Raw genomic sequence first — 25,580 nt, 5'->3', positions numbered from 1 at the left:
GCTTTTGTTGTAGGCGCTATGACTTTGTTGACTTCTTCTGGCTGTATGTTTTGGTCTTCTTTGTCACCAAAGAATCCAAAGTCTGAGACTGAATCTGGGTGCGTTTTCGCTGTCTGGCCATATTCCCAACCAACTCACTTGACCCTTGAGTTTTTCAGCAGGGTATGACAGCTTGTACACTAAAGAGTTCTATGTCCCATGCTTAGGGGGTTGCGCCAGCTCTGCCACACCGACACTCCTCCTTCCCCAAGAACCCCCAACCCAGACTGGGCTTAGATCTTCAGCAGGCTGTGCACTCCTGCTCTGATCCACCACTTAATTCCTCCCACCAGGTGGGCCTGGGGTTGGAAGCAACTGCAGCTATAGTTCTGTAGCTGCCCCACCTCCGCTGCCCTGGGGGCGGTAGCCAAACCGGGAACTCCTTCCACTCCGGAAGCTTTTCCCACTAACCTTCTCTGTTGGCTTTGGTGTTTGTGGGTTGAGAAGTCTGGTAACTGCTGTAGCTCACTGATTCAGGGAGCTAGGGCACACTCCGCCCGGCTCCTGGTCTGGTTGGTCCATGCCACTGCCACTCATGTTGGGCTCTGCTCCACTTCCAGCTCTGTGCGGGATAGACCTCACCCAGAGACCATCCAGGCTGTCCTGGGCCGGAGCCCTGCTTCCCTCTGCTCTTTTGTGGGTTCTGCAGTTCTAGAATTGGTTCAGGGCCATTTTTTATAGGTTTTTGGAGGGACTCGGTGGGGAGCTCATGCTAGTCCCTGCTTTTCAGCCGCCATCTTGGCTCCCATCTACGGCACTCTTTCCCCCCTTGAAGGTTCCTTGGGATTCTAACAGGGTGAATGGTGTAGGTGCTAAAGAAATATGTATTTCTAATTCTCACTGTGCTGTGGTCTGACGCGGAAGCCAAGGCACCACTGTGAATGTTGATCAGGAATAGGTGAAGCGCTCTTTGAGTCAGATAACAACAGAGACTGATTTGTGAGTTTTGGAAAGAAGCTGGTTTACCCTGGGGGCTCTTCTCTCCCAATATTAAAGCAAGGAAAACAAACACACCCACCACAAACTGGAGGAGCACAACCCTCTCAAGGGAGTGCCCATGACAGGTGGGATGAGAGTATGATTTCTCTGGATTCTGATGTTTCTTTCTCTGCCTCCCTGTTCCCCAGGTACTAGGTGATTTCACTGTGGAACATTCCTTCCTTCTATGGGCTGGCTGTAGAGGATACACACACACACACACACACACACACACACACACACACACACACTTATATACCTGAAGCGTATCTCAGAGTTTTTAACAGCATTGAAGTTGTATACCTCCTGCATTCGCTGTATGTGAGACACTGGAATCGGTGCCTAAAAGAAAAGACAAGGTGTCATGGGCGGTGCCCCAGCTGTTTTTGGAAGAAAGAAATTGGAGACAGGGAAATGATCTTAGTTGAAATACCAAGAATTTTGCAAAGTGAAAAAATTATATTGGATATTAACAAATAAAAGAATTTATTCAGGACAAGCTAAGCTTTGTGTGAGTTTGTTATTGTTAAGAGAGTTCTGTGGTATAGCAGGGAGCTGGCTATGAGGCCATGGGACATGGGTTCAGGTCCTGCCTCTGAAACTGCCTGGATATGTGGGCTACTTCTCAGTGTCCCAGGCATCTCTCAACAGAACAGGTGCCAAGCTGACTTGGTAGAGGGGCTTTCCTCACTGGGAGTTCCCTATATGGGTGAAATCCCAGGTTCAGTCAAAAGAGAGAAAGTTCTTCAATTGGGAGTCTGGGGACAAGTAAATTAGGGGGATCAAAAGGTTTTTTACTTCTCTCAAAGTTTTTAGGGCACAAAATAATTTTGGGGAGAGTATTTTTAACATTGTCTTCTTACAGTTCTATATAATCAAGGCCAACAACATTGATGACAAAATCAGAGAATCCAAATGGACCTTAGGAGAAGATATATAGTGCAGGTCTTCAAAGAAGGAGCACCTCGGTGTGTGCCTGACACATCCCAGAGAGTGAAGATTACACCTGGTCCTGAAGAGCTTCAGAAGGAAGTAGCTGGTATGCATTCTAGATTAGTTAATACACAGCCCATACAGCTTAAACTCATTTTTCTTCTGTAAGTAATTACAATCACTTAAACCTTTCCTTGGAGGCCTTATTTCCTACCACTGGGACCCTGGGCTCCAGCAGGTAAGCTTTCTTCTTCTCTTGCCAGGCCAGCAGGCCACTTCCTGGCCATCTCTAAATCATGTCCCTCCTTCCCCCTTTTCAACTCAGTCTTCTCCAGTTGGAATGTAAGCTCCTTGAGGGCAGGGGTTATCTTGCCTGCTTAAGCACTGCATAAATGCTTTTTTATTCAACTGAAACAAACCATCAATGTAGCTTTTCTTGGGGGAAATGACTCCAAGTCTTCCATATTTCTCTTAGGAAGCAGAGTGCAGAATTGAACCCAGAATTGAATTAACTGTCCCATGTGCAACAAACATAATGGGAGGGCTACCTCATTGTCTTACAAATTATATTCCAAATTACTGCTGTTTCGCGTAGGATCACTATTGCTTCTTCTTGATCTACCAACCATGATTTTAAGACTGAGGCTCATCCCTATTCTTTGGAGCATCAAATGTAACTACATACAGGAAGCCAGTGCCACTGGCCAGGGTCCACGTGGTGCTCATCAACCAGATCACTGGCTCAGCCTCAGAGGCCACCACAGGCCAATGTGTTTCTGAACAAGAATTCCCTCTGCTAGCAACTCAACATGTTCGACCTCCCTTGAAGACCTCCAGCCTTTTCCACTGAGACATCTCTGAATATTATATAGTTATCTTGCAGTAATTTTTGCCCATGCTGTAACCTGGCTTGAGTCTGTGGTCTATGTCCCCCTCACCTCTCCCCTTCATGACCTCCTCTTCTGACTCAATCTGATCCACAAGCTATGACATCCTGTTGGCCAGTTTTCCTGAGTCTCTTTCTGCCTCCCATCCATGTGCTTGGGCAGGGAATCTGTGTTACTTCCATTGGGGGAATATTTTAAGAATGAAGTCAGGAGTCAGCCTGTGACCACCTTAGAGGACTACGTGCCTTCCAGTTTTATGGCAGGTTGGGATGGACATCTTCCCAAAGCCAGGGGGCAGCTGTTGATGCAGGAAGTAACACCCCCAAAAAAGGCACGAGACCTTATTGGTCATACCATTTCACATAAATGACTTCTTCTGTAACCCTCTGCATTTTATTTTACACATTTGAAAACATCATTCTGAGCAGGGGTCCTTGGGCTTCACCAGACACTGCCAGAGGAGTCCAGGACACAAAAGAGGTCCTATTCTGTAGCATCTCTGGCAAATGGTCATCCAGCTTCCACCTGGAAAAGTTTACCCTTTAGGAAAAGAGGTCAGCAGGACTTGCACCTCACATGTTCAAATCCTTTTTGAATAAATTACTTTTTTTTGGAGGGGGGATGGCAGGGCAACTGGGGTTAAGTGACTTGCCCAAGGTCAAACAGCTAATAAGTGTCAAATGAACTCAGGTCCTCCTGACTCCAGGGCCAGTGCTCTACTCACTGCACCACCCAGTTGCCCCTAATAAATTACTTTCACAGATAGTTTCTTCCCCATCTCTTGGCTCCTCTCCCCATGATAAGCTCTAATATTGCTCTTGACTATTCTCCCCATCTTAATTTCCAATACTTTTGACATAGATCACTTACCGCCACTAGCATCAATGCTAGAAACTCAATTAACTGATGAGATGACATATCCTTTAAGTCTGCTGAAGAGAATGTACCCAAATCATCTTCTTTGGCCTAAAAAAAAATCCCAAAAGGCTCATTTATTATCCAACTTTATAAGTAATCCACAGGCACGTGTATTAAGAACCCGAACTGAATCCAATATAAATATAACTCTAGTTTTCAGAACTTTTCCTCAAAAGACTAGGGATAATATTCCCATATTCTTAAGAGAGAATCATATTTTGAGTGGACTATTTACTCCACTGCTTCATAAAGATACAGCAGCAGCATCCACAGTCTCTTCAGGAGAAGCTATGAAAACTAACATTACATAAAAAATAGAAAACTAAAGAATTGGGTTAAAATATTTGTTTGGCTCCGAGAGTTCACAATATTCATGAGAAATTCTAATACCCCAAGAAGCAGTAAAATAATATCCCCTTCCTTCTTGCCATTAGTAGGTTTTTTTTTAAGGTATATTAAAAGCACTCAATATAATTTACAAGTTACTCCACCCTAAAGACTTGGGTCAAGGACCAAACTGTATATTTTTCTGAATACCATACTGGTTAAGGATCATATTCCGGTGTTTCCCTCTATTGCAGAATAGTCTATTTATTCCATTTATCATGAAATTATTTCTCATATTTGGGTTTCCCAGGAAAATGCTTTCCAAGAAAACAAGATTAATAGCTAATAAACACAATTTACCAAAAGGAGGGTTGTAAAAACATCCTTTTTAAGGCAGAAGAATTCAGAAGGGCAGAAGGGTAACTGCTAACTGACGATCACCTCCATCTGCCCCCAAGTCCTTTTTTCTCCTCCTCAGTTATTCTGCACAAGAAAAACAGGAGATAATGTGTGGCTACACTAGTTTTCTTCTGAGGCTTAGCCCAGTGCCCAGCACACAGTAAGTATTTAACAAGTGCTTGCTGATTTGTTAACTTGACAGCTGATTTCTTTTGTTGCTTTTGGGAGGGGGAAAAAACCCAAATACAGTTTGTACACTCCTCTTATCACTTAGGACAACCAAGCTGGCCTGTGAGGAGCAGGAGTTTGGAGCAGCCAAAGCTTTTAAAGCCTCAGGAAGAAAGGTGCCTATACAAGCCCACTTTATAAACCTGAAAGTTGTGTCTGCAAAAACGACTCACATTTATATAGCAATTTAAGGTTTGTAAAGCACTTTACATATGTTATCTCAATCAATTCTCACAACAAACCTGGTAGGAGGGTGCCATTATTAACCCCACTTTTCAGATCAGGCAACTGAGGCTGAGAGAGGTTCAGTGACTTGCCCAGGGTCCCTCAGCTAGGAAGTGTGTGACAGGATTTGACCTCAGGTCTTCCTGTTTCCAAGGCCAGGTCTGTCTCCAGCACACACTGCTGGTTCTCTGTTGACTGACAATTTCACACCAAATGAGTCAAAGCACATGGCTGAGTTTTTTTTTTTTTAGATCAAACTAGGGACCAAATCCAAACCTCTGGTCACTGAAGTCACAACTGTGGCCAATATGCCACCTTGGAAATGTGCCCTATGAGCCCCAAGGTTCAGACTTCCGGCAGTGTGGCAATGATGGAGACTCATGTCCACCTGACAGGTCTGCTTCTCTACAAGGGAGTGACTTGGGAGATGCAAGATTGTAGCAGAAACCTTCCCAGAGAAGGCAGCTGGTCAACATCATGGATAGAGTCTGAATAAGTCACTTATCCGCTGCTGGCCTTGGTTTCCTTAACTGTAAAGTGGGGAATACGATGGCGCCCATCCCCAGGGTTATTGGGAAATTCAAACGATCTACTATGTGTATAGTTCTCCTGAAACTTCCTAAAGCACCAAGTAAATACCATCTAGAAGAAGCAACAACAGTAGTGGTGATGGTGGTGGTAGCAGCAGCAGCAATAGCAACTTGGTTCAAGTAGTTACCCACATGAATTTATTATGATCATTCCAAAGGGTCAGATAAATTTATGCGATCTGCTTTAGGGCAGAAATAATAGGCAAAATCTTTAATTATCTTTTTTACACTTTAAACAATGCAATGTACTAATTTAGCTAAAGTTTTGTACACAGACCAAAATAAATAAAGCTGTGCTCAGATTTCAAAACTATGTTTGAATTACATATCATATTACACACCAGAAAGCCAAGTCACTTAAATGAGCTAAGCAGCATCCGTGAAATGGGATGATACTTGTAGCTTTTCCTTTCCTCTCAAGGCTACTATGCAGTAATAATCCCTTTGTCAGCCTTAAAATGATGCCAAAAAGTAAGCTTTTTATTAGGAGCACTACTATATTTTCCATGGAAATACCCATGACTGTTACATGAATTATCATTTAAAATATTTAATTTAAGGAATAGAAGAAACAAGTAAATACAATTCATTGCTAATTATCCATTGAATACACTAGCTAGCATGTACATGGAAAGAGGCAAGACTGTGATTTCACTGGCAGAAGGAACTTCCAGGAAAGGAAAGCCCCTCTGCCAACGTAAGCTGGCAGTGTCTCTACCATTTTCAGTCTTACAGACTTGTCCAGGGTCACACAGACAATGTGTGTCAGAGAGGGCCGCTGGAGCCAGGGTCAGCTCTCCACCCCACAATGCCTCTCACTAGCTAGCATGGATATTAGATTTATTTTGTTCTACAATGATCCAAATAGTACCTTGCACACAGTACGTGCTAAATGACTATATTTTTTAATTGAAGAAAACAGTGATTTATCCACAAAGCCTTGCCTTTCTGCAAGAGGGACACTCAAGTATACCTCTACCTTAAATGTCTCAATTAGAAAAAGAGCCTAAATTATCACTTTTTGCAGATGATATGATGATTTACTTAGAGAATCCTAGACAATCAAATAAAAAATTACTTGAGATAATAAACAACTTTAGCAAAGTTGCAGGATATAAAATAAACCCACATAAATCCTCACCATTACTAACAAAGCCCAACAGCAAGAGATAGAAAGAGAAATTCCATTCAAAGTTACATTAGACACTATATAATATTTGGGAGTCTACCTGCCAAGGCAAATCCAGGACCTATATAAACATAATTATGAAACACTTTTCATATGAATAAAGTCAGATCTAAATAAATGGAAAAATATCAGTTGCTCCTGGTTAGGCGGAGCTCATATAATAAAAATGACAATTTTAACTAAATTAATTTATCTATTCAGGGCCATACCAATCAAACTACCAAAAAATTACTTTATAGAACTGGATAAAATAATAACAAAATTCATCTGGAAGAACAAGAGGTCCAGAACATCTAGGCTATTAATGAAAAGAAACGCTCAGGAAGGTGGCCTAGTCATACCAGATATTAAACTGTACTATAAAGCAGCAGTCATCAAGACTACCTGGTACTGGCAAAGAAACAGAGTCATGGATCAGTGGAATAGGATAGGTACACAAGATGCAGAAGTCAATGACTATAACCATCGACTCTTTGATAAACCCAAAGAGGCCAGCTTCTGGGATAAGAATTCACTATTTCACAAAAACTGCTGGGAAAATTGGAAAACGGTAGGGCAGAAACTGGGCATAGACCAATACCTTACACCATATACCAAAATAAAGTCAAAATGGGTCCATGATCTGGGAATAAAGGCTGATACTATAAGAAATTTGGGAGAGCAAGGAATAGTTTTCCTATCAGATTTACGGAAAAGCAAAGAATTCATGACGTAAGACATAGAGAGCGTTACAAAATGCAAAATGGATAATTTTGATTATGTTAAATTGAAATGTTTTTGTATAAAAAAAAGCCAATGCAACAAAGATTAGGAGGGAAGCAGAAAATTGGGAGAAAACCTTTATAACCAGTGTCTCTGATAAAGGCCTCATCTCTAAAATATACAGGGAACTGAGCCAAATATATAGGAATATAAGTCATTCCCCAGTTGAGAAATGGTCAAAGGATATGAACAGGCAGTTTTCAGAGGAAGAAATTAAACATATCCATAGGCATATGAAAAAATGCTCTAAATCACTACTGATTAGAGAAATGTAAATCGAAACAACTCTTAGGTAACCACATCTCTCCTGTCAGATTGGCTAAAATGAGAAAACAGGAAAATGATAAATGCTGGAGAGGATGTGGAAAAATTGGAACGTTGTTACATTGCTGGTGGAGTTGTGAACTGAACCAGCCATTCTGGAGAGCAATTTGGAACTATGCCCAAAGGGCTATAAAAATGTTCATACCCTTTGACCTAGCAATACCCCTTCTAGGGTTGTATCCCAAAGAGATCACACAAGTGTAAAAAGGACCCATATGTACAAAAATATTTATAGCGGCTCTTTTTGTAGTAGCAAAGAACTGGAAATCAAGGAGATGCCCATCAATTGGGGAATGGCTGAAAAAGTTGTGGTATATGAAGGTAATGGAATACTATTCTGTGATAAGAAATGGGGATGATACAGACTTCAGAACAACCTGGAAAAACCTGCACGACATAATGCTGAGTGAGTGGAGCAGAACCAGGAAAACATACACAACCACAGATATATGGATTCCGTAAGGACCAACCCTGACAGACTTCGCTCTTCTCAGCAATACAAAGTGCAAAGACAACTCCAAAGGATTCATGATGGAGAATGCTATCTACATCCAGAGAAAGAACTATGGAGTCTGAATGCAGACTGAGGCACACTCCATGCTCGCCTTTTTTTTCCCCTTTGTTTTTGGGTTTTTTTTTTGGTTTTGTTTCTTCTTTCTCATGATTCATACCATTGGTCATAATTCTTCACAACTTGACTAGTGTGTAAATAAGTTCAATGCGAAATTATATGCAGAAGATATATCGGATTCCACGCCATCTTAGGGAGGGAGGGAAGTGGGGTGGGGGGGAAGAAAATCTGGAACTCAAAATTATGTAGAACCAAGTGTTGTAAACTAAAAATAAAAAACCTTAATTATAAAAAAAAAGAACAAAAAAAATGAATAAATACCTCTATTAAAAAAAAAAGAAATAAAAAGAAAAAGAGCCCGGAATCTCACAGGCCTACTCACTTTGATCCACTGCTGGCTCAAGTCAATACAAGCCTCCGTCAGAGTCATATCATACCTGAAAAGATGGAGACACAAATATCCATCTCTTTTTTTCCCCATCAAAATAGCCTTGCATTCAAACCCAGGTGAAAAGCTAGGAAGCACTGGAAACATGGACTCTTCTACCCGAAGTATCATAAAGAAAATCTGATTAACACAGTCCAATAACTGAGAAATCATGTTGAGTGAAATGTCAAATCCAACATGCTTAGTATTACTATGCATCTAAAGGAGGCCAGAAATTCTCCGCAAATGGTGGTCAAACGTAAAAACAGCTGGAGGCTACCTGAGCCTTGGTCACCATAACATGAGTAGGAAGCTATTCTTGAATCCTAGGGCAGGTTTGGAGTCCCAGGACTACAGGTTTACATCACAATGTGCCCTGGGGACCTTGTTTGGTTCACAGACTTCCTAAGATATGTCTCTAGGAGCAGAACACATGGAGTGGTTTCAAGGCTTGCTCACTCAAGGGCTCAAAAATCACTCAAGGGGAAGTAGGAGGAGTCTAGAATGCTTCAAAAATCCCAGGGAGCCCTAGGAGTCCTCTGATCTCCTTGGGGACTAAGCTATTCCAAAAATAGAGGCAGAAACTCATGGCTAAGCCCCAGATACCACAAAGCTAGGAGCGAGTGAAAATTACTGAGTGTCAGGGAGATGGGGGATTGCCCTTCACTGGAGGCTTTCAAGCCAAGGCAGGATGACCAACCTGGTGGGCCAATCTTAGAGAAGACTCATTTTCAGAGGCAAGGTAGAGTAGGTGGCCTCTGAGGACCCTTTGAACTCTGAAATTCCAACTGATCAAAAAATATTTTAGTAGGCTAGACAGCTGGGATAAATTAAAAATTCCATTTACTAGGGATAAATATTCACAAGACCCACTTTCTAAGTCCAAGAGGAACAGTTTGGATGAAAGAGAGCTGGGGATTTCAGTGGACCACGAGGCAATAGTGGGTCATGATAGCCAAAGAAGCTCCTGCAGCCAGATGAGGGAAGAGCCTCGCTCTTTCCTGTTCAGGCCATATCTGGAGTCCTCTCTAAAGTTCTGGCACCACATCTTAAGGACAGTGACAAAGTGGAAGCCATTCCAAGGAGGGAAGCCAGGATGGGGGTCTGGGAATCGGGCCCTGGGAAGATCGGTTGAAGGAATCGGCCGGGATGACTCAGTGGCACAGGAGAGCTGTCTTCAAGAATCTAAGGGCTCTCAAGTGGAAGAGGGATCAGGCCTATTCTGCCTGGCCAGAGGTAGGCACCCAGGAGACACTTCTTGAGATTAGGGCTGCCCCCACAATGGACTGGGAAGGCTTGGGACACGATGGGTTCCCTCTCACCAATGGCATGGTGAGTGAAGCCTGGCTGGCCACTCATCAGGCATGCTGTGGAAGGGACTGAGGCTTACTGTAAGAGGCCTGCACAGCCTCCACCGTCCCTTCCAGATCTGAGACTCTGACATTTCTTTGTTAAGTACCATTCCCTCTTAGTGGCCAAAGGTAATGTATGTTCTCACTGTGTGTCCAAAGACCTCCTCTTCAGCCTCACTGGGGCATGAAGGTGGCCTGTTCCCAGCTATTCTGAGAGAGAGCAAGCGCTCATAGATCTTCACAAAGTGGAAAAGTCTGGACAGGCTGGGGATCAGCGTCATTGAAGCTATGGGGGCTCAGCAGAAGACTGACCATTCTGGTGTTTTGGCCATGGAGCAAAGCACATGAAGGTGTGGGAGGGTCTCAAGATCCATGGGCTGGGTGTGAAATGAGCCATGGCTCTTGAAGCCCAATCCCACTGGGCTCCGCAGGAGAGTGAGCAGCACAACTCACACTCTGTGGTGCTTTCCAGTGGACAGAGCGCATTTGGGGTTAGCGCTCTGAGATTCCATTCTACCTGCAGCACCACCACTGACTTCAGGAAGAGGACAGACCTGGGACAGAGGAAAACTGGCTTCTGAAGGAAACACTTACTTTGGTTTTACAGGTGGCAGGCCAGGAGAGAAGAACCAGGCATTCCAGTCAACTTGGTTAAGAACATCGGTCTGCAAGCAATTGAGAAAATTATCCAGTCAGCCACACGATAACCTTTCTCTGCCCAAAACAGGCCCCTGCACAAGTGCTATGTCTTCAAAATGTGAGACTATAATGTATATTGCAACAGTAATAATATTAAGAGACAGTGCGGGATAGCAGGTAGAGTGCAAGGCCTAGAGTCAGAAAGAGCTGGATTCAAATCCTGTTTCCTGACACCTGCTGGGTGACTCTGGACAAGTCACTTGACCCCATGAGCCTCAGGCAAATCCCTAGTACTGGTTTACTAAGACATCCATGGGTGGCTATCTGCACTGGAGGAGGGAATTCTGACCCAAAGAGTCACCCACAGTGACCATGTCATTTATTATGTTACAATAATGAGAATGATAGCATTCATGGAGGTCTCTGTCTGCAAAGCACTTTACAAACAGCGCCTCTTTTGAATCTCACAACCGCCCTGGCACGGGGATATTAGCAGCACCTTCATTGTACAGAGTGCAATATGTAATTACGATAACGTGCCTCGTGGCAAGATCATCCCGAGGGAGCTGTAACAAATACCAGTATGCAATGGCTTGTTAATCAGGTCTAGCGTGGAGAGTCGTTCTTCAGGGAAATCAAACTGAGTCTCAGAAGAAAACTCTATAAAGTCATTTATGCTGTTTTGATCAATAAAACAAGGCCACTGAGTTCATTCTTGAAACAATCCTAGCCCACAGGTGCAAAGTAACTTGAAACGCCTTCGCAGATGTCTGCCAAGTACAAGAAAACGTCGTGTGCACCTCACCTTGTCTTTGAAGTGGGAATACAGGAAGGCTTTCCAATCGTCGGTCGTTATGCTCTTGTAGGAAAATTCCTTAATGTAAGCTTTTAAGAACGCCAGGAAAACCTCTAGGAGAAGAAGGGAGAACGAGTTCTCAGTGAATAGCCAGGCACCATGGAGAGCTCAGAAGGAATATCTGGCTTGATCCCTGTCTTCAAAGGGCTTCCAATGCACTTCTGAATAGAAGACTAATACATGTGAAATTGGCTCTGGGAGGATGGGTAGGTTGTGGCTATGTGAAAGAGAGAGGGTATGCCTTGCAAATGGCAGGTAGGGGTGGGGGGTGGGACGTGGACAAAGGCAAAGGCAGTGAGCATGGAATGGTCATTTGGAAGAGGCCTGCCTAGAGTAAAGGGTCCTTACTGGAAATATGGGGAGATGAATTTGAACAGGGAGGCGGAACCCAGCCCCAAAGAGATCTGAGACCCAATCATGGGATAGTGGGAAAACACTGGCCATGGAGACATCACCCACCTCTGTGTTCAGATGTCACTTCTGACACTTACTATCTGTGTGACCTTGGAAAAATCACTTAACCTCTCTGAAACTCAATTTCCTCATCTGCAAAGTGGGGCAGTAATGGAAGCAGCAGAGGAAAGGTAACAGAGGACTAGCTTTAAGACAGAAGATTGGGGTTTGAGTCCTGTCTGACAGACTAGCTGCGAGACTCTCAGTGGCCCAAAGTGCCTGGCCACTTTGTAAACACTCCAGGGCTATGCAGTTACATGATGACAGGTTAAGTTTCTGAGCCACAGTGCAATTATGAAAACGGGAAGAGTAGAGACCCTTTAAGAGAAGCAGTCTCTTTTACCTCCTCCCTCTAGGAGAAAGATGAAGACAATGTCCGGCGTTACCTGGTCCTCCCAGAAGCTGCTCGAGATAAAAGAGCAAAGCAAAGCCCTTCTCGTAAGGGACAGAAGAATACACCTCGTCAGGATCCACATCCTTCAGGCTCACCACCAGTCTGGTGAAGGCATGGGTATCTCCAAAAGTCTTGATCTATAAGAAACAAAACCCGGTGAAATGTGAACTCAGCCAGGCAGTGGGGGGAAGGAAGGGGCGCCACAGTGCATAGAACGTTAGGCTTAGAGTCAGTAAGAACTGAGTTCAAATCCAGCCTCGGACGAGCTGTGACCCTGGGCAAGTCACTGCACCTCTGTCTGCCTGTTTCCAGATCTCTAACATGTGGATAATAACAGCACCTACCTCCCAGGGTCACTGTGTGGACCAAAGCAGACACTGCTTGTAAAGCACTCCGAATGGAGTCTGACATGTTGTAAGCACCACATAAATGTTGGCTATCATCATCGTTATTATCCGTAAATGGGGGTGATAATGGCATCTGCCTCCCAGGGTTATGTTATGTATTTGTAAAGACCTTTGCAAACCTTAAAGCACTACCTATAATATTATTATATTATGTTATTATTACTTTTATTATGTCATATATTAATATATATTAGTGTAAATTATATAAAGCACTACACACATTATTATTCACACAGTACTATCTGGGAGGTGTTAATTAAGCGAGTGTTGAGTGAACAAAAGAACTCACTTCCTCAAAGAAGACTGTATACACATTTTTATGGCATATGGCTGACAAGTCACGTTTTTTATTTTTGGAGGAGAGGGTATAAGTGAGCTTCAACATGACCAACTTTATTTTGCAGTAAAATTAAATATGGTAATAAGAGCCGATATTTAAATGGAGCTTTAAGGGCTTGCCAGATGCTCTACATACATCATCCCCTCAAACCTGTGAAGTGGGAGCTATTATTAGCCCTACTTTACAGATGTGGAAACTGAGGCAGAGAAGGGCTAAGTGATTCTCCTCAGGTGACGCAGCTTAGAAGACGCTCAAGAGAAGCCGCATCGTGAGGCTTTTCCCTTTCTGATCTAAAACCGTCAGTCTTAGTCTTACATGCTGAGTGCCGCTGATCTAGAACCAAAGTGACGTCCTTTATTTCTCTCTCCTCCTGCTCCTACATAAAAAGCAGCTTTAGGAATCAGCGGCTGAGCCTGCGCAGTTTGGTCAGCCATCTGGAGGATGACTGTCTCACCGAGTTCTGTAATTCTCCCCATCCTCCCAAAGCGTGGAAATGCCTAAACTTTTCGCCAAACAACCGGCCGCAAATATGGCGTTCCAGGTACACGGTATGTCCTTCATTTAACCTAGAAAAGGAAAAGATCAGTTTGCAACAGCAGAGGAAAGAAAACGTGCCATTTAAATAAATGTCTTCATATCTGTTGTCACCCTCGACAAGCATTTATTAAGTCCCTACTGTGTGCCAGGCACTCTGCTAAGCCCTGAGGCAAAGAAAAAGGAAGAGAAAGGCCAAAGACAGTCCCCGCCCTCAAGGCACTTACAGTCTAATAGCGAAGTCCACACGCACATAACTACCAAAGGACACAGAGAGGACAAACTGGGACTAGTTTTAGAAGGAAGGTATTAAGATTAAGCAGCACTGGAAAAGGCTTCTCCAAGAAGGTGGACTTGAAGGAAGCCAGGGGATGGAGAAGAGGAGGGAAGGCACATCAAGCATCGCGACCGCCGGTGCAAATGCCTGAAGTCTGGAGATGTAGTGCCTTGTGAGAGGATATCCTGGAGGCCGGGGTCGCTGGGTTAGAGTACACAGGGGAGTGTGAGGTGTAAGAAGACTGGACAGGCAAGAAGGGGCCAGGCTATGGAGGGGTTTAAAAGCCAAACAATGTTTTCTATTCGATCCTGGTGGTAACCAGGGGGCACTGGTTTAATGAGTAGAGGAGATGGTCTGAGCTGCATTGCAGGAAGTGGACAATGGCAACTCTGATTCCCAGAACAGGCCAGGCTGCGCAGCCTGGCCTCAGCAGCCAGCACAGGGCTCCCAGTTATCAGTGTTGGAGAGCTCTGGTGAGCATTTCACCCCAGCAGGGGGCTAGGCCACAACCTGGACTCTGCATTAGCTCATGCTCAGGTCACACCGGGAAATGAACAGATCATGGGTCAAGCACCTGCTCTGTGCCTAGCACTGTGTTCAACAAAAAGAGCTCGTGATCCACCTGGGGAGACGAGACGTCCACAACAACACATGCACAGACTGAGGATGACAGGAAGCAAATCCTACCAAAAGTGATCCCAAGTTTTGTTCGTCACCAGGTTTCCCGTCCAGCTGTGAGAGATCTCGTGGGCAATCACCTGAGGGAAGGGGGAGAAACTGTCAGGGCTTGCAAGGAGACCCATCTTCCCTTCCTCCAACTGCATGTAATCTGAGTTTTCTAGAGCTCAGCCTCTAGCTAATATACTCAAAGCCTCATTAAACCTATTAGTCAATTTTTAAAAATGCCCAAGAATATCATCTGGCTAAAAAGGGAGTAAAAAGAGAATAGTTTATACATCTATAAACAAAAGAAGACATTCAAATGTGTAAGAAATTTGAAAAAAATTTATAGCAATGCTCTCTCTTAGTCAAAATCTGCTTATAGTAGAGAGATAAGAGGAAAAAAAGATCCCACAACTATGTTAAGGTATTGACCCTGCCCCTTGACTCTGTTGTGAGGCTGTCCAGCAGTAATGGCCCCAGGGTTGGGACTCCAGTCTCATTCAACTATAAGAAATTTTCCTGTTTTTTCTTCCTTTCATTTTGAAGGCAAGAAAACACAATTTTAGAGATGAACAGGACCTAGGAGACCACCTAGTTCAATCCTGGAGGAAACACAGGCCCAGACAAGTCAAGTGACTCACCCAAAGTCACATAGTTGGCAAGCAGCAGAAAGGGGGCCTAGGCAAGGAGACCTCTCTCCATTCAGGGCTCTCTGCATTGTAACGTGCTGACCCTTCTTATTTCTGACTAGTAAATTCAAAACACCCAACTATATAAATCATAGGGAAAAAAACCTAAAACAGAGAGTCAATCGAAGACTGAACTAAATGCTGCTAATAATCTTTGTTTAATGTATCTCTATTATAACCACATGATGAAGGAGCACAAAGTTGGGCTCACTGAACAGTTCTGTACACTGAGAACATGGTAAAAGAAACCTTGACTTACATTGGAGAGTGATTTGTCACCTGCCTGAAACACAAAAAGAGAAAGTTACCTTTAGGCCAGAGATTATATTCCCAAAGGGATCTAAAGACAAGTTGTATTTATATCATGCTGTGGAACTAAGGACCATGGGAATTCTGTGACCGGGGACCTGACATGATAAAGGAGACACTTGAAGAGAGAAAAAAAGTGGATGCAGGGCAGACCACCAAGCGCCTGACCCCATCTCCCCTGTTACAGGTAGGAGCCTCAAACATTAATCCCTGGTATTAAGCCCCTTCTTTCAGGTCTTTTCTGGTCTTGGTTATTTTCTCTTTCTTCTTTCCCTCCTCCCCAAGAGATAGTATTGAAAATGAACAAATGCACAGGTTCAAAAAAGCCAGTTAAGCAGCCTTATCCCCGGTTCTACTTCTGTGTGCATCTGACACATTACTGGCATGATCATGGGCTGCTTACATGCCACATATGATCAGTGCATCTGGGGAGGACGAGGACGCCCAAACAATGGAGGCGAATACTATTCTATTAATCCTTCAAGCAAAATCCAAAATCTTTGGAACTTAATATTTTCTCTCCTAAGTACAGAGGGTTCTTTAAAAAACTTTTGAAAAATGGAACCATAATAGTTATAATAATATATAATGAAAAATGTTAACTAAAATTAGGTAAGTGAAAATATTCGTTTCTATGATACCAAGACTCCAAGGTTCTTCCCACCTTGGTACATTTCTGAGAATGACCTAATAACAGCCTCAAATTGTACAATATTAGCACTTACCAATAAAGTAGGTGTCACAAAAGTAAGGCAAGGATTTTCCATGCCACCATAAGGGAAGGAAGGTGGTAAGACCAGCAAGTCATACTGTCCCCAAACATAAGGTCCTCCCAGATCTTCTGCAATTTTCAACATCCGTTCAGTCTGGAGAAAGTAATTCAGACTGCTTTCAGTAAAGGCTCCTGTTTAATATTAATCTTAACAGCTATATATTACTTAATAAGATGCCATTTTCTCTTCCCCCAACTTCTTTGCAGAGGTGAGGGACTATGGGTGTGGAACACTGTATATAATGTCAGGTTTTTTCAACATGTTGGTTTATTTTGCTGAATTTTTTCCCTCTCCTTTTTATTCCTTGCTATAGGATGTCTGTGGGAGGGGTAAGAAGGAGGGATACATTAGGAAATACAGATAATATAAAAACAAAAGATGACAATAACATTTTAAGAAAATAAGGTGATATGTTTACATAATCCTGTTGACCTCAAAAATAACCTAAAATTAATCATAATAATTAAAAGCAAGAAATTAGTCACCAACCTCAGAAAATTCCAAAGCAGACTTTTCCACCTGTTCCTTCTCAGACCACACCAACGTCCTTGGGCCAATCTTTCTGTAAAATCATACCTCAATAAATTTTTAAAATTCAAACACATCTTTTGATCCAATCTCTTATCCTGCAATGGGGAAGGATTAACTGGGAAAGCAATGAAGAGGAGATGGGTCCTCCATACAAAGCTAATGCTCCTCACATGAACATTGGTCCACTGTTCTTAAGGGAGGCATGACCTGGCACATAAGAGGAATGAAACCCAAGTGCCCTCCTAGGATTATGTGGGCCCTGTGTAAGGATCCCAGAGGAGTGGGGGCACATTCTTTCCCCTCCCAATCCGGGCAGGCAGCTAGCTAGAAGTAAATTGCTTCTTTTTTTTTGGAGGCAACTGGGATTAAGTGACTTGCCCAGGGGCATGGAGCTAGCAAGTGTCTGAGGCTGGATTTGAACTCGGGTCCTCCTGACTCCAGGGTCCAGGGCTTTATCCACTGCCACTTAGTTGCCTCTAAAAGTAAGCTTCTTAACCTGGGGTCTGTGAACTTTAAAAAAAAATTCAATAACTATATTTCACTATAACTGGTTCCCTTAGTAATTCTATATATTTTATCTCATGCATTTAAAGACATGATTCTGAGAAGGGATCCATCCATAGACTTTGCCAAAGGGATCCAGGATATAAGAGAGCTTAAGGACCCCTGTTCTAAACAGAATTAGAGCTGAGTAACTAATAGACAGGGACAGATTTCAGGAATATCAATTCTTCTTCATACCTCTAGGAAGCCACACCAATGAGACACGAGGGGCAAGTGGGGCCAACTACTTGTCAAACTTTAATCGACAATTATGTCTCTCCTTGAGTAGTAAATAAATTACTAAGTATCCTCTTCACGTAAGCTCTCATTAAAATGGATGAGAGTACTCATGGTAAGAATAAAACAAAAATAATTTGCTCCCCTCCATTAAGTCTGTGCCCCCTCCCCAACTCCGACGAGCTCTGCTTCAGTATCTCTGACTATAGGGGGTTGGGTTTGTTACTGGCATGATTTGCTTGAGATCAGAAACGTCCCCACCCTACTATCTGGCAGGAGTGGCAGGTCCATCAGTATGGCACACTGCATGTTTTTCAGACTTTTTCAATGGATTGGTCAGTTTGCTGAGTTTTTTCTCTTTTCCCTCTTTACCTTTCTTTAAAAAATATTTGTTAAATGAGATGGCTCTCTGGGAGGTGGGAGAGAGAGGGATACTGGGAGAAATTCTGGTGATGTAAAAAACAAGAGACACAAATAAGAATTTATTCTTAAAAAATGTGAAAGAAGAAGCTAGCTAGCTCAGGCAAACAAAGACTGCTACAGATGCAGGGTGACAGTCAGACCTGGTAAATCTAAATCTACATTTCACATTCAAGATGATTTTTAAGTCACACCAGTCTGCTCCAAGGGGGAGTGAGTATTTTAAGGAATAAATGAATAAGCCGCTAATTATTAATATCCATGAAGAGTTCAGGGGGCTAATTCATCTTGCTGCCTGCCCCAAGCTTGATCTTCCCATTGACTTTAAGCCAAATACAAGAATGCTCACCTGCTTTCTAAGGCCCCGACGACAAGAGCGATCAGATAGCACGGTATTGGGACCTGGGGAAGGCAAAAAGCCAAACAAACGTTCACGTTACAGTCCAAAAACCAGCAGCGTGGGAGCCTATGGATGTGCAAAAACGAAATACATCCCCCTTCCTAGGATAGTAGAGCTGCCGTCACAAGAAGTTCGCCCTTTGAGCGGCCAAAGGCTCCAGCTCTTGATACGGCCCACGTCAAGATGGTTCCTCATTTCCGTTGAGTCCCGTGAGGAAGGGCGGCCTCTGACTTTGGCTCACGAACTCATCCAGGCATTACTGCACAATTTATGTCATTTGGGGATAATGGTGACAACATACTTTAAACATCTCTTAAAGATAAAAGGCTATTCTATATTTTCCCTTTGTCTCATTAGAATGTCACCTCCAAAGGGAGCAGATACACGTTCTCTGTTGTTTTATTACCAATTATCATAGGAACACAAATGTTTTCACTGACCCACCTCCCACTTCCTGTTTCAGTATTCCTGGTTTTACAAAATGTCCTTTCATATTAGCTTGAGGTACGTCGTGGGAAAAACTCTACAGATAAATCCATTCTTTACTTAAAGGATTTCTATAAGACAGGACTTCTGGTGGGATACATTTAGAAACACGCTTGACATAGAAACAGTATGTGCCTGGTACATGTGACTCCCCAACATGAATCACAGAACTCCAGAGCTGGGAAACACCAAAGAGATCGAGTCTAAGCCGTCTCGAAGGAAGGGTGAGGGGCTCATCCAGACTCCTTGGGAAGACCTCCAGGGGGCAGGGAATCCTTTGTCTCTCAAAGGAGCCCATTCTACTTGGGACAGCTCTCATTATTATCAACTTTGGGCCTTAAGCCCAGTTAAAATATGAAGCTTCCAAACCCTGTCTGTAGTTCTTCCCAGCAGAACTGGTCTAACCTCTTCACCACCTTTGACGGATCCTTCCAAAATGTGAAGACAGCTACCCTGCCCCCTTGAGTCTCCCCTCCTCTGGACCAATGTATTCTCTTCCTTCAACTACTCCTTATGTGGGATGGTCTCCAGTGCTATAACCATTCTGCTTCCACCTCCCCTCCATTCCCCTGGAGGTGCCCGAGTTTGACAATGTCCCTCCTAACACACTATTCCCAGAGCTAAATCCAGATAGTGGATTCACTGGGGCTATGGCAGTGACCAAGTCCTTTGGTTCAACATAAGGAAGACCCTCCCACAACAATTGGAGCAACCTGGAAACAATGGCCACCATGAAGGGTAAAGAAATTGCCATCATTAGAAGTAAGGAGAGGTGACTGTTAAGTCATTTTCAGTCACGTCCAACTCTTCGTGACCCCATTTGGGGTGTTCTTGGCTAGGATACTGGAGTGGTTTGCCATTTCTTTCTCCAGCTCATTTTACAGGTGAGGAAGCTGAGGCAGACAGGGCTAAGACTTGCTCGAGGTCACACAGCCAATAAACATCTTGAGGTCAGAGCTGAAGGTAGGAAGGAGAGTCTTCCTGAGTCCAGGCCTGGTGCTCCATCCTCCGCACCAGCCAGCTACCCTAAGGAGAAGCTCAGTGACCATTCTTCAGAGATACATGGTTTAGAGGAAATGTATGCTTCAGAGAGGGCCTGAGCTACAAGCTTCTGAAGCACCTTCCAATGCGGAGATTCTGGGGTCTCTTTCCTGGTCAAAGCAGAAGCAGGAGAAAGGGAAAATTCACAGCCCCAGAACCACAGCTTAGAAGAAAAGGGTATTCTGAATACAAATATTAATTTTGGATCTATTCATAAACAGCCTTATACTTTTCTCTCCACCAGCACTCCCAAGGCTTGTCCTGCCACACAGTAAATAGAATGCTACCTAAGAATATTAACTGGTCTCCATTCAATGACAAAAGGTCTTAAGGACAGCCCCCAGCACGCTGGGTGGCCTCCTCTATTTGATCTGTAGGACAAGACGGACAAAAGCCTCACAGGCTAAGCAGGAAAGGATGAGCTGCAATCTGCATGTGAGAATGGAGTCCACACACTGATGAGATCACAGATCCAATGGAGTAAAAGTCACAACAAATACAAAGACTTCAAAGAAAGGGGGAGAGAGTTAGCAAATGATGGGGAGAGAAGGATAATGCACAGACCAAGGACAAACAGGAAAGCAAAGGGAAAGGGACCAGGGCCGGACCTGGGATTGCTCTGGCTCAGGGGACTCCCAGATGAGGAGACTCTCTACCAATGCAGGTCATCACCTTCTCTAAAATTAAGAAAAGTACCAGCTAATGATGCTTTAAGGTTTGCAAGGTACTCAGTTCCAATTAGTGCAAATAGTAAATACACTGCAGTGGGCATGCTTCTAATTTGCACTGTGTGAAGCTGTATTTCTGTAATATATAGTAACTGGTTTCTAATGGAAATATGGAGTGAGAATTCAAATAATTTGGCTCCTTGAGGAAATCCAGCCTCCACACTAACTGCAAACTAGCTGAATCTTATTTGAAACTCACAACGACCCTAGGATGGGGATACTATTGTTATCCTCCTCGTTTATTATAATAAATAATCATATTTCTTATCATTATTTATCCTCAAGAAACGGAGGCAGACAGCTGTTAAAGGACTTGCCCAGGATCACACAGTGAGTGTCTGAAACAGGATTTGAATTCAGGTCTTCCTGACTCCTGGGTCAGCGCCCTATCCACCGTACCCCCCAGAGGCCCCATTACTTTACAGTTTTAGATATCCGACCAGCACACCAATTGGAGTGACCTCCCAAGACCACATGGCTGTATCGGTAGCAAGACTTGAACATAGGTTTCCCTGGAATGGACAGAGAAGCTGGCTCGTTCTCCACGACACCACGTCGCCTCTAAGTAAGTCAAGAAAATACAAAACAGCCACAAATCTCCAGCCAGATACACTGGACAGGGCTGGTGCAGGGATCCTGGTAGGGTCAGGGTACAAAGCTGCGCTTGTTTTGAACAAATGATTGAAGCGTTTGGAGGCTTGCGCTGACCATGATGCATCACTGCATGCCTTGTGCCTGCGCCCCTGGGCCTTTGAGGAACCTTCCTCTTTGTGACTGGGTGAGCTCTCCCCTTCTCAAAACTCAGAACCACGTCACCAGATGAAGCTCTGACCACTTCCAAACCACAGGCCTGCCCACCAGGCTTCCTTCCCTTTCTCTCCCAACCCTGCTTCCCCCTACCTTTCCAACTCTTGCTTTATTCATGTGTTGTCTTCCCCTTTCAGAACAGAAGTTTCTCGGAGGCAGGCACTGTCTTTCTGGCTTGTTTCTGTATTCCCAGTACTTAGCATAGTGCCTGGAGCACACAACAAGTGTTTAATAATGCTTTTCACTCATCCATCCATCCATCCATTCATTCATGCCTGTGTCATCTCCCCCTTTAGAATGTAAGCTCAGTAAGAGCAGGGGAGGCTTTGCTGTTATATTTCAACCCTCAGGGCTTAGCACGGAGTAAACACATGGTAAGGGCTTCATCAATCCTCATTCATTCCTGTGTACCGTTTTAGTTAACTGTCATTAGGGTGTATACTTTGCTTTAGCTTTGTTTACAAGTTTACATTTGTCTGCAACATGAAAACAAATTAACACGCGCACACACACACACACACTCTCCTCAAAAGTCTTGGTACAGTTTGAAATTATGAAAGCTTAAAACTGCGTCCAGACTTTTTAAGACACCCTGTTCCCACTAGAATATGGATGGCTACTTCTATCTAGAGAAACCCTTTTTTTATTTCACACTTAATGATGGTTTCCCTCCAAGCAGAGCTCACATGCCCTTACCATCTCACCTACCATTAAATCCTACAGTCAGAATTTTACAGCTGAAAATGAAATTTCTTCCCGCCCCACTCTCTGAGATCACTTAGTCCTGGCCCTTCATTTTGGGGACAAGGAAGCAGAGGTCGCAGGGTCATCCGTTCAGGACTGCCCAAGCTCTCCCAGCAAGCTGGCAGAAGAGCTGGGGCTGAGCCAGCAGAGGTTAGCAGAGTCACAGTTGGCAGGTAGGAATAAGAGAGCAGATGGACAGAAGGAAACATAGGAAGAGATCTATAATTTGATACTTAATTGCAGATGTAATTTTCCAACATTTCCCTTCTCTTACATGTAAAAAGGTACTGTTGTGGAAGCACAAAATCTAAGTTTTCTACTAAAGGTAAATATATATTTTATGGGAAAGAAACGTACCCTATGATAAATTTAGTGTTATACAAACTTACACTCTCATACATTTATTGTGAAAACAACAAAAGGAAGGCCCTACGGCCTTTGGTTGAATCTCTTAAAAGAAAAATCCATTTCACTGGTTCAACATTTTCTCACCTCCCAAATGAGTGCTGAAGAGCTGACTTTATTGGACAACTGTAACATGATGTCCACAACTACCACCTATATCTTGGTAATCTAAGCTTTTGTCTCTGAAGATTACAAATAGTAAATTTCAAAAGAAAATAGGAAAGGAAAACATCTTCATTTTAGATTCAAATAAAAGGAAAAAAAAGGCAATTCCTTGCAAACGCACTATCTGGACCAGGATTCTTACTTTTTGTACGAATTTATAGATTTTCCTACTGGAGTCTGCAGGATCAGGGGCTTCTCCATTACGGACAGCACTCATAAGAGCCACCAGTTCATTGGGTACTGATACCTAATCAAAAAGAAATGTGAGCTCCCCATTAGAAACAAAACTCAACCCATGACTGTTTAACATACATATATTAAATAGTCTCCCTTTTCCCCCTTCCTTTCTTCTTTAGCTACTCAGCACATGAAATGGCCAGCCAGCAATCTGGACCAATGTGGATAGCAGCACCTAAACCTGGTCCGTGCTTTGACAAAGACCATCCCCCGGCTAGGCCTCCACACCCCCAAATGCCCATCTGTTCTTTCTTTATAAAGAAAAGTGAAATAGACAATGTGCCTTTAGCCCCCAAACGATTTCATGGGGGAACGACTGAGGATAAGGCATGCATCACTGACTGACTACAGATTAAAAAAATACGTACTGTTAATACAAAATTGAAATTCTGGACATCAGAACTTTCTAACAGTAAAAATTACTAATGTTAAAAATAGCCTGCAAATAGCCGAGACATCATCTCTGGCCATGTTTACGAAAAGGACAGCAAGCGATCATAAAGGCATATTCTGAATGCGGCTTCCTCCAGAGGCAAAGCTATGGGCCATGTGGCCATCTGAGATGCTCTAGCAACATAATGCCTGGGGCCCGAGTTTTCTGCAAACACCAGAATTTAGTTCTTAGCCCTGAAGGTTCATTCCATGCCCCAGCAAGTGAATTATTCAAATACGTTAGGCTTGAGGATCTCTTAGCTGGAGACCACAGACTTATCTAGGTTTGAATTCATGGGAATCCATGCTAAATACAAAGCTGGAGGCCTAGCACCGACCTTTAGTTATGCAAAACACTAGTTCTGTTGTTCAAATGAGGCAAGTGGGGCCCAGAAAGGTAGTAAAAGGCCAGGAATGGCCTCCTGACCTCTGGTGCTAAGCACTCTCCACTACATTGCTTGTGTTAAAATCCTGGGGTTATCAGATATCCAGGAGGGCTCTCACAAGACCCGTTTATTTGGCAAAGCTGGTTTGGTTCCTAACTCTGGGAGAGCGTCAGAAGAACTGACCTAAGTCAGAAATGCTTGTCCTTTATGTGATGCTGTTAAAATGTAGCAATTCTGCAACCTCCACCATTAAGGCATCCACACAGATTCTCTGACATCTCTATATCTCCATATGTGTGTCAACTGAACCGAAAAAACACATTTAACCTGGAAAAGGTAGCTGCTTTAAGTTTTAACTATTTTAAAGAAATTTCCCCTCTTGGATGTTTTTAACAGGCTCAAGGCTCTAAACACCGCCTATTCCTAATTCAGAACAGTCCTTTCCTTTTGTATTCAGAGTACTGGACACTGACCTCACTGGGATGACTCCAAAAGAAGGCCAAAGTCTCTGTTCACAGCCCTTGGCCTGAATTTAAAGCAGCAAACCCTTCTCTAGCTATAAATCTTCATTTAAAGATCTAGTCCCAACAATGACCAGAGGGACAACTCATGGCATTCCTCGGGAGCAATCCCCTACCTCAGCACTGTACGTCAGCTTCACAGAAGGAGTGTCCTGGCAGGGGAGAATTGCTCTGCAGTGGATGGCCTGGGGCAGAGGAGGAGAAAGGAGAGATTATTAGCTACCACAGCCACTCTAAGCTGGACTGTTTAAACCAAGGATGAGACTTGGGATTCTGATGAATTACCAGAGCAAGGTTTGTCCATAAATGGAAATGGAGCCTATTTCCCATTTTAATGCACGGGCAGACTTTAGGTTCCACTGAAGCCACAACAGCCTTCCCTCTGCTAATCAGCTCCCATTTTCCCTGCACATGTTTGGTCTGTACATACTTGTTTGCATGTTGCCTACTCCATAGGATGTGGGCTCCTTGAAAGCAGGGACTGTCTTTTGTTTGGCTCACAGTAGGTGCTTAATAAAAGCTTGCTGAGTGACTGCCTGGCTGGCTGGCTGTGGTTTCAAAAGTTTCCAGTCCTGGGGTCAACCTTAGGATGGCAAATAAGGGAGGACTGAGCCCCCCCCCACCATCCTAACATCTTCATTCATATTGCGTCTTACTAAAAATGGGTCCTTCCTTCTCACATCCATCTGGTCTAGCACTTCCTTCAAGGTCTAAAGGTCTGGTGGAACTTTTCACTTTATCCTTGTCAATGTAATGTAAGTCAATGGAAGCTGTCACTGGACCTCCCAACCTCATGTTCATAGATCACCATTTTGGGGGAGAGGGTGGAGAGGAATTCTCACTCCCTATCACCTCTCAAGAGAGCCACATTACAGTCTCAGGTTCCACGGGAAAGCTAAACACTAGCCTGCCCCTATGCAGAGATCTAGAAGAGTCCTCAGAGATGCAGCAGAAATTCCCTGCTTAAAAAGGGGCACTCAAATGGCCATCTGCCTCCAGAGAAAAAAGACGACT

General features: G+C 43.6%; 1 protein-coding gene across 1 annotated transcript in view; it reads right to left on the bottom strand.

The window, feature by feature from the left end:
• The window catches only part of LTA4H (leukotriene A4 hydrolase), a 41,787-nt gene that overhangs the window by 5,471 nt on the left and 10,736 nt on the right, over positions 1-25,580 (bottom strand). Inside the window, exons 4-17 of the mRNA XM_036761675.1 lie at positions 24,683-24,751; positions 23,133-23,237; positions 18,564-18,616; positions 16,973-17,045; positions 16,436-16,576; positions 15,661-15,684; positions 14,737-14,807; positions 13,693-13,804; positions 12,484-12,628; positions 11,594-11,697; positions 10,744-10,814; positions 8,753-8,807; positions 3,708-3,803; positions 1,277-1,359 (exon numbers count right to left, since the gene is read on the bottom strand). Of these exons, the coding sequence (XP_036617570.1) occupies positions 1,277-1,359; positions 3,708-3,803; positions 8,753-8,807; positions 10,744-10,814; positions 11,594-11,697; positions 12,484-12,628; positions 13,693-13,804; positions 14,737-14,807; positions 15,661-15,684; positions 16,436-16,576; positions 16,973-17,045; positions 18,564-18,616; positions 23,133-23,237; positions 24,683-24,751 (1,202 nt within the window). The remainder of the gene's footprint in view (positions 1-1,276; positions 1,360-3,707; positions 3,804-8,752; positions 8,808-10,743; positions 10,815-11,593; positions 11,698-12,483; positions 12,629-13,692; positions 13,805-14,736; positions 14,808-15,660; positions 15,685-16,435; positions 16,577-16,972; positions 17,046-18,563; positions 18,617-23,132; positions 23,238-24,682; positions 24,752-25,580) is intronic.

The sequence above is a fragment of the Trichosurus vulpecula genome, chromosome 5 (assembly GCF_011100635.1).
Source record: "Trichosurus vulpecula isolate mTriVul1 chromosome 5, mTriVul1.pri, whole genome shotgun sequence".
NCBI classification, from domain to species: domain Eukaryota; kingdom Metazoa; phylum Chordata; class Mammalia; order Diprotodontia; family Phalangeridae; genus Trichosurus; species Trichosurus vulpecula.
This window is presented reverse-complemented; position numbering and strand designations above follow the sequence as displayed.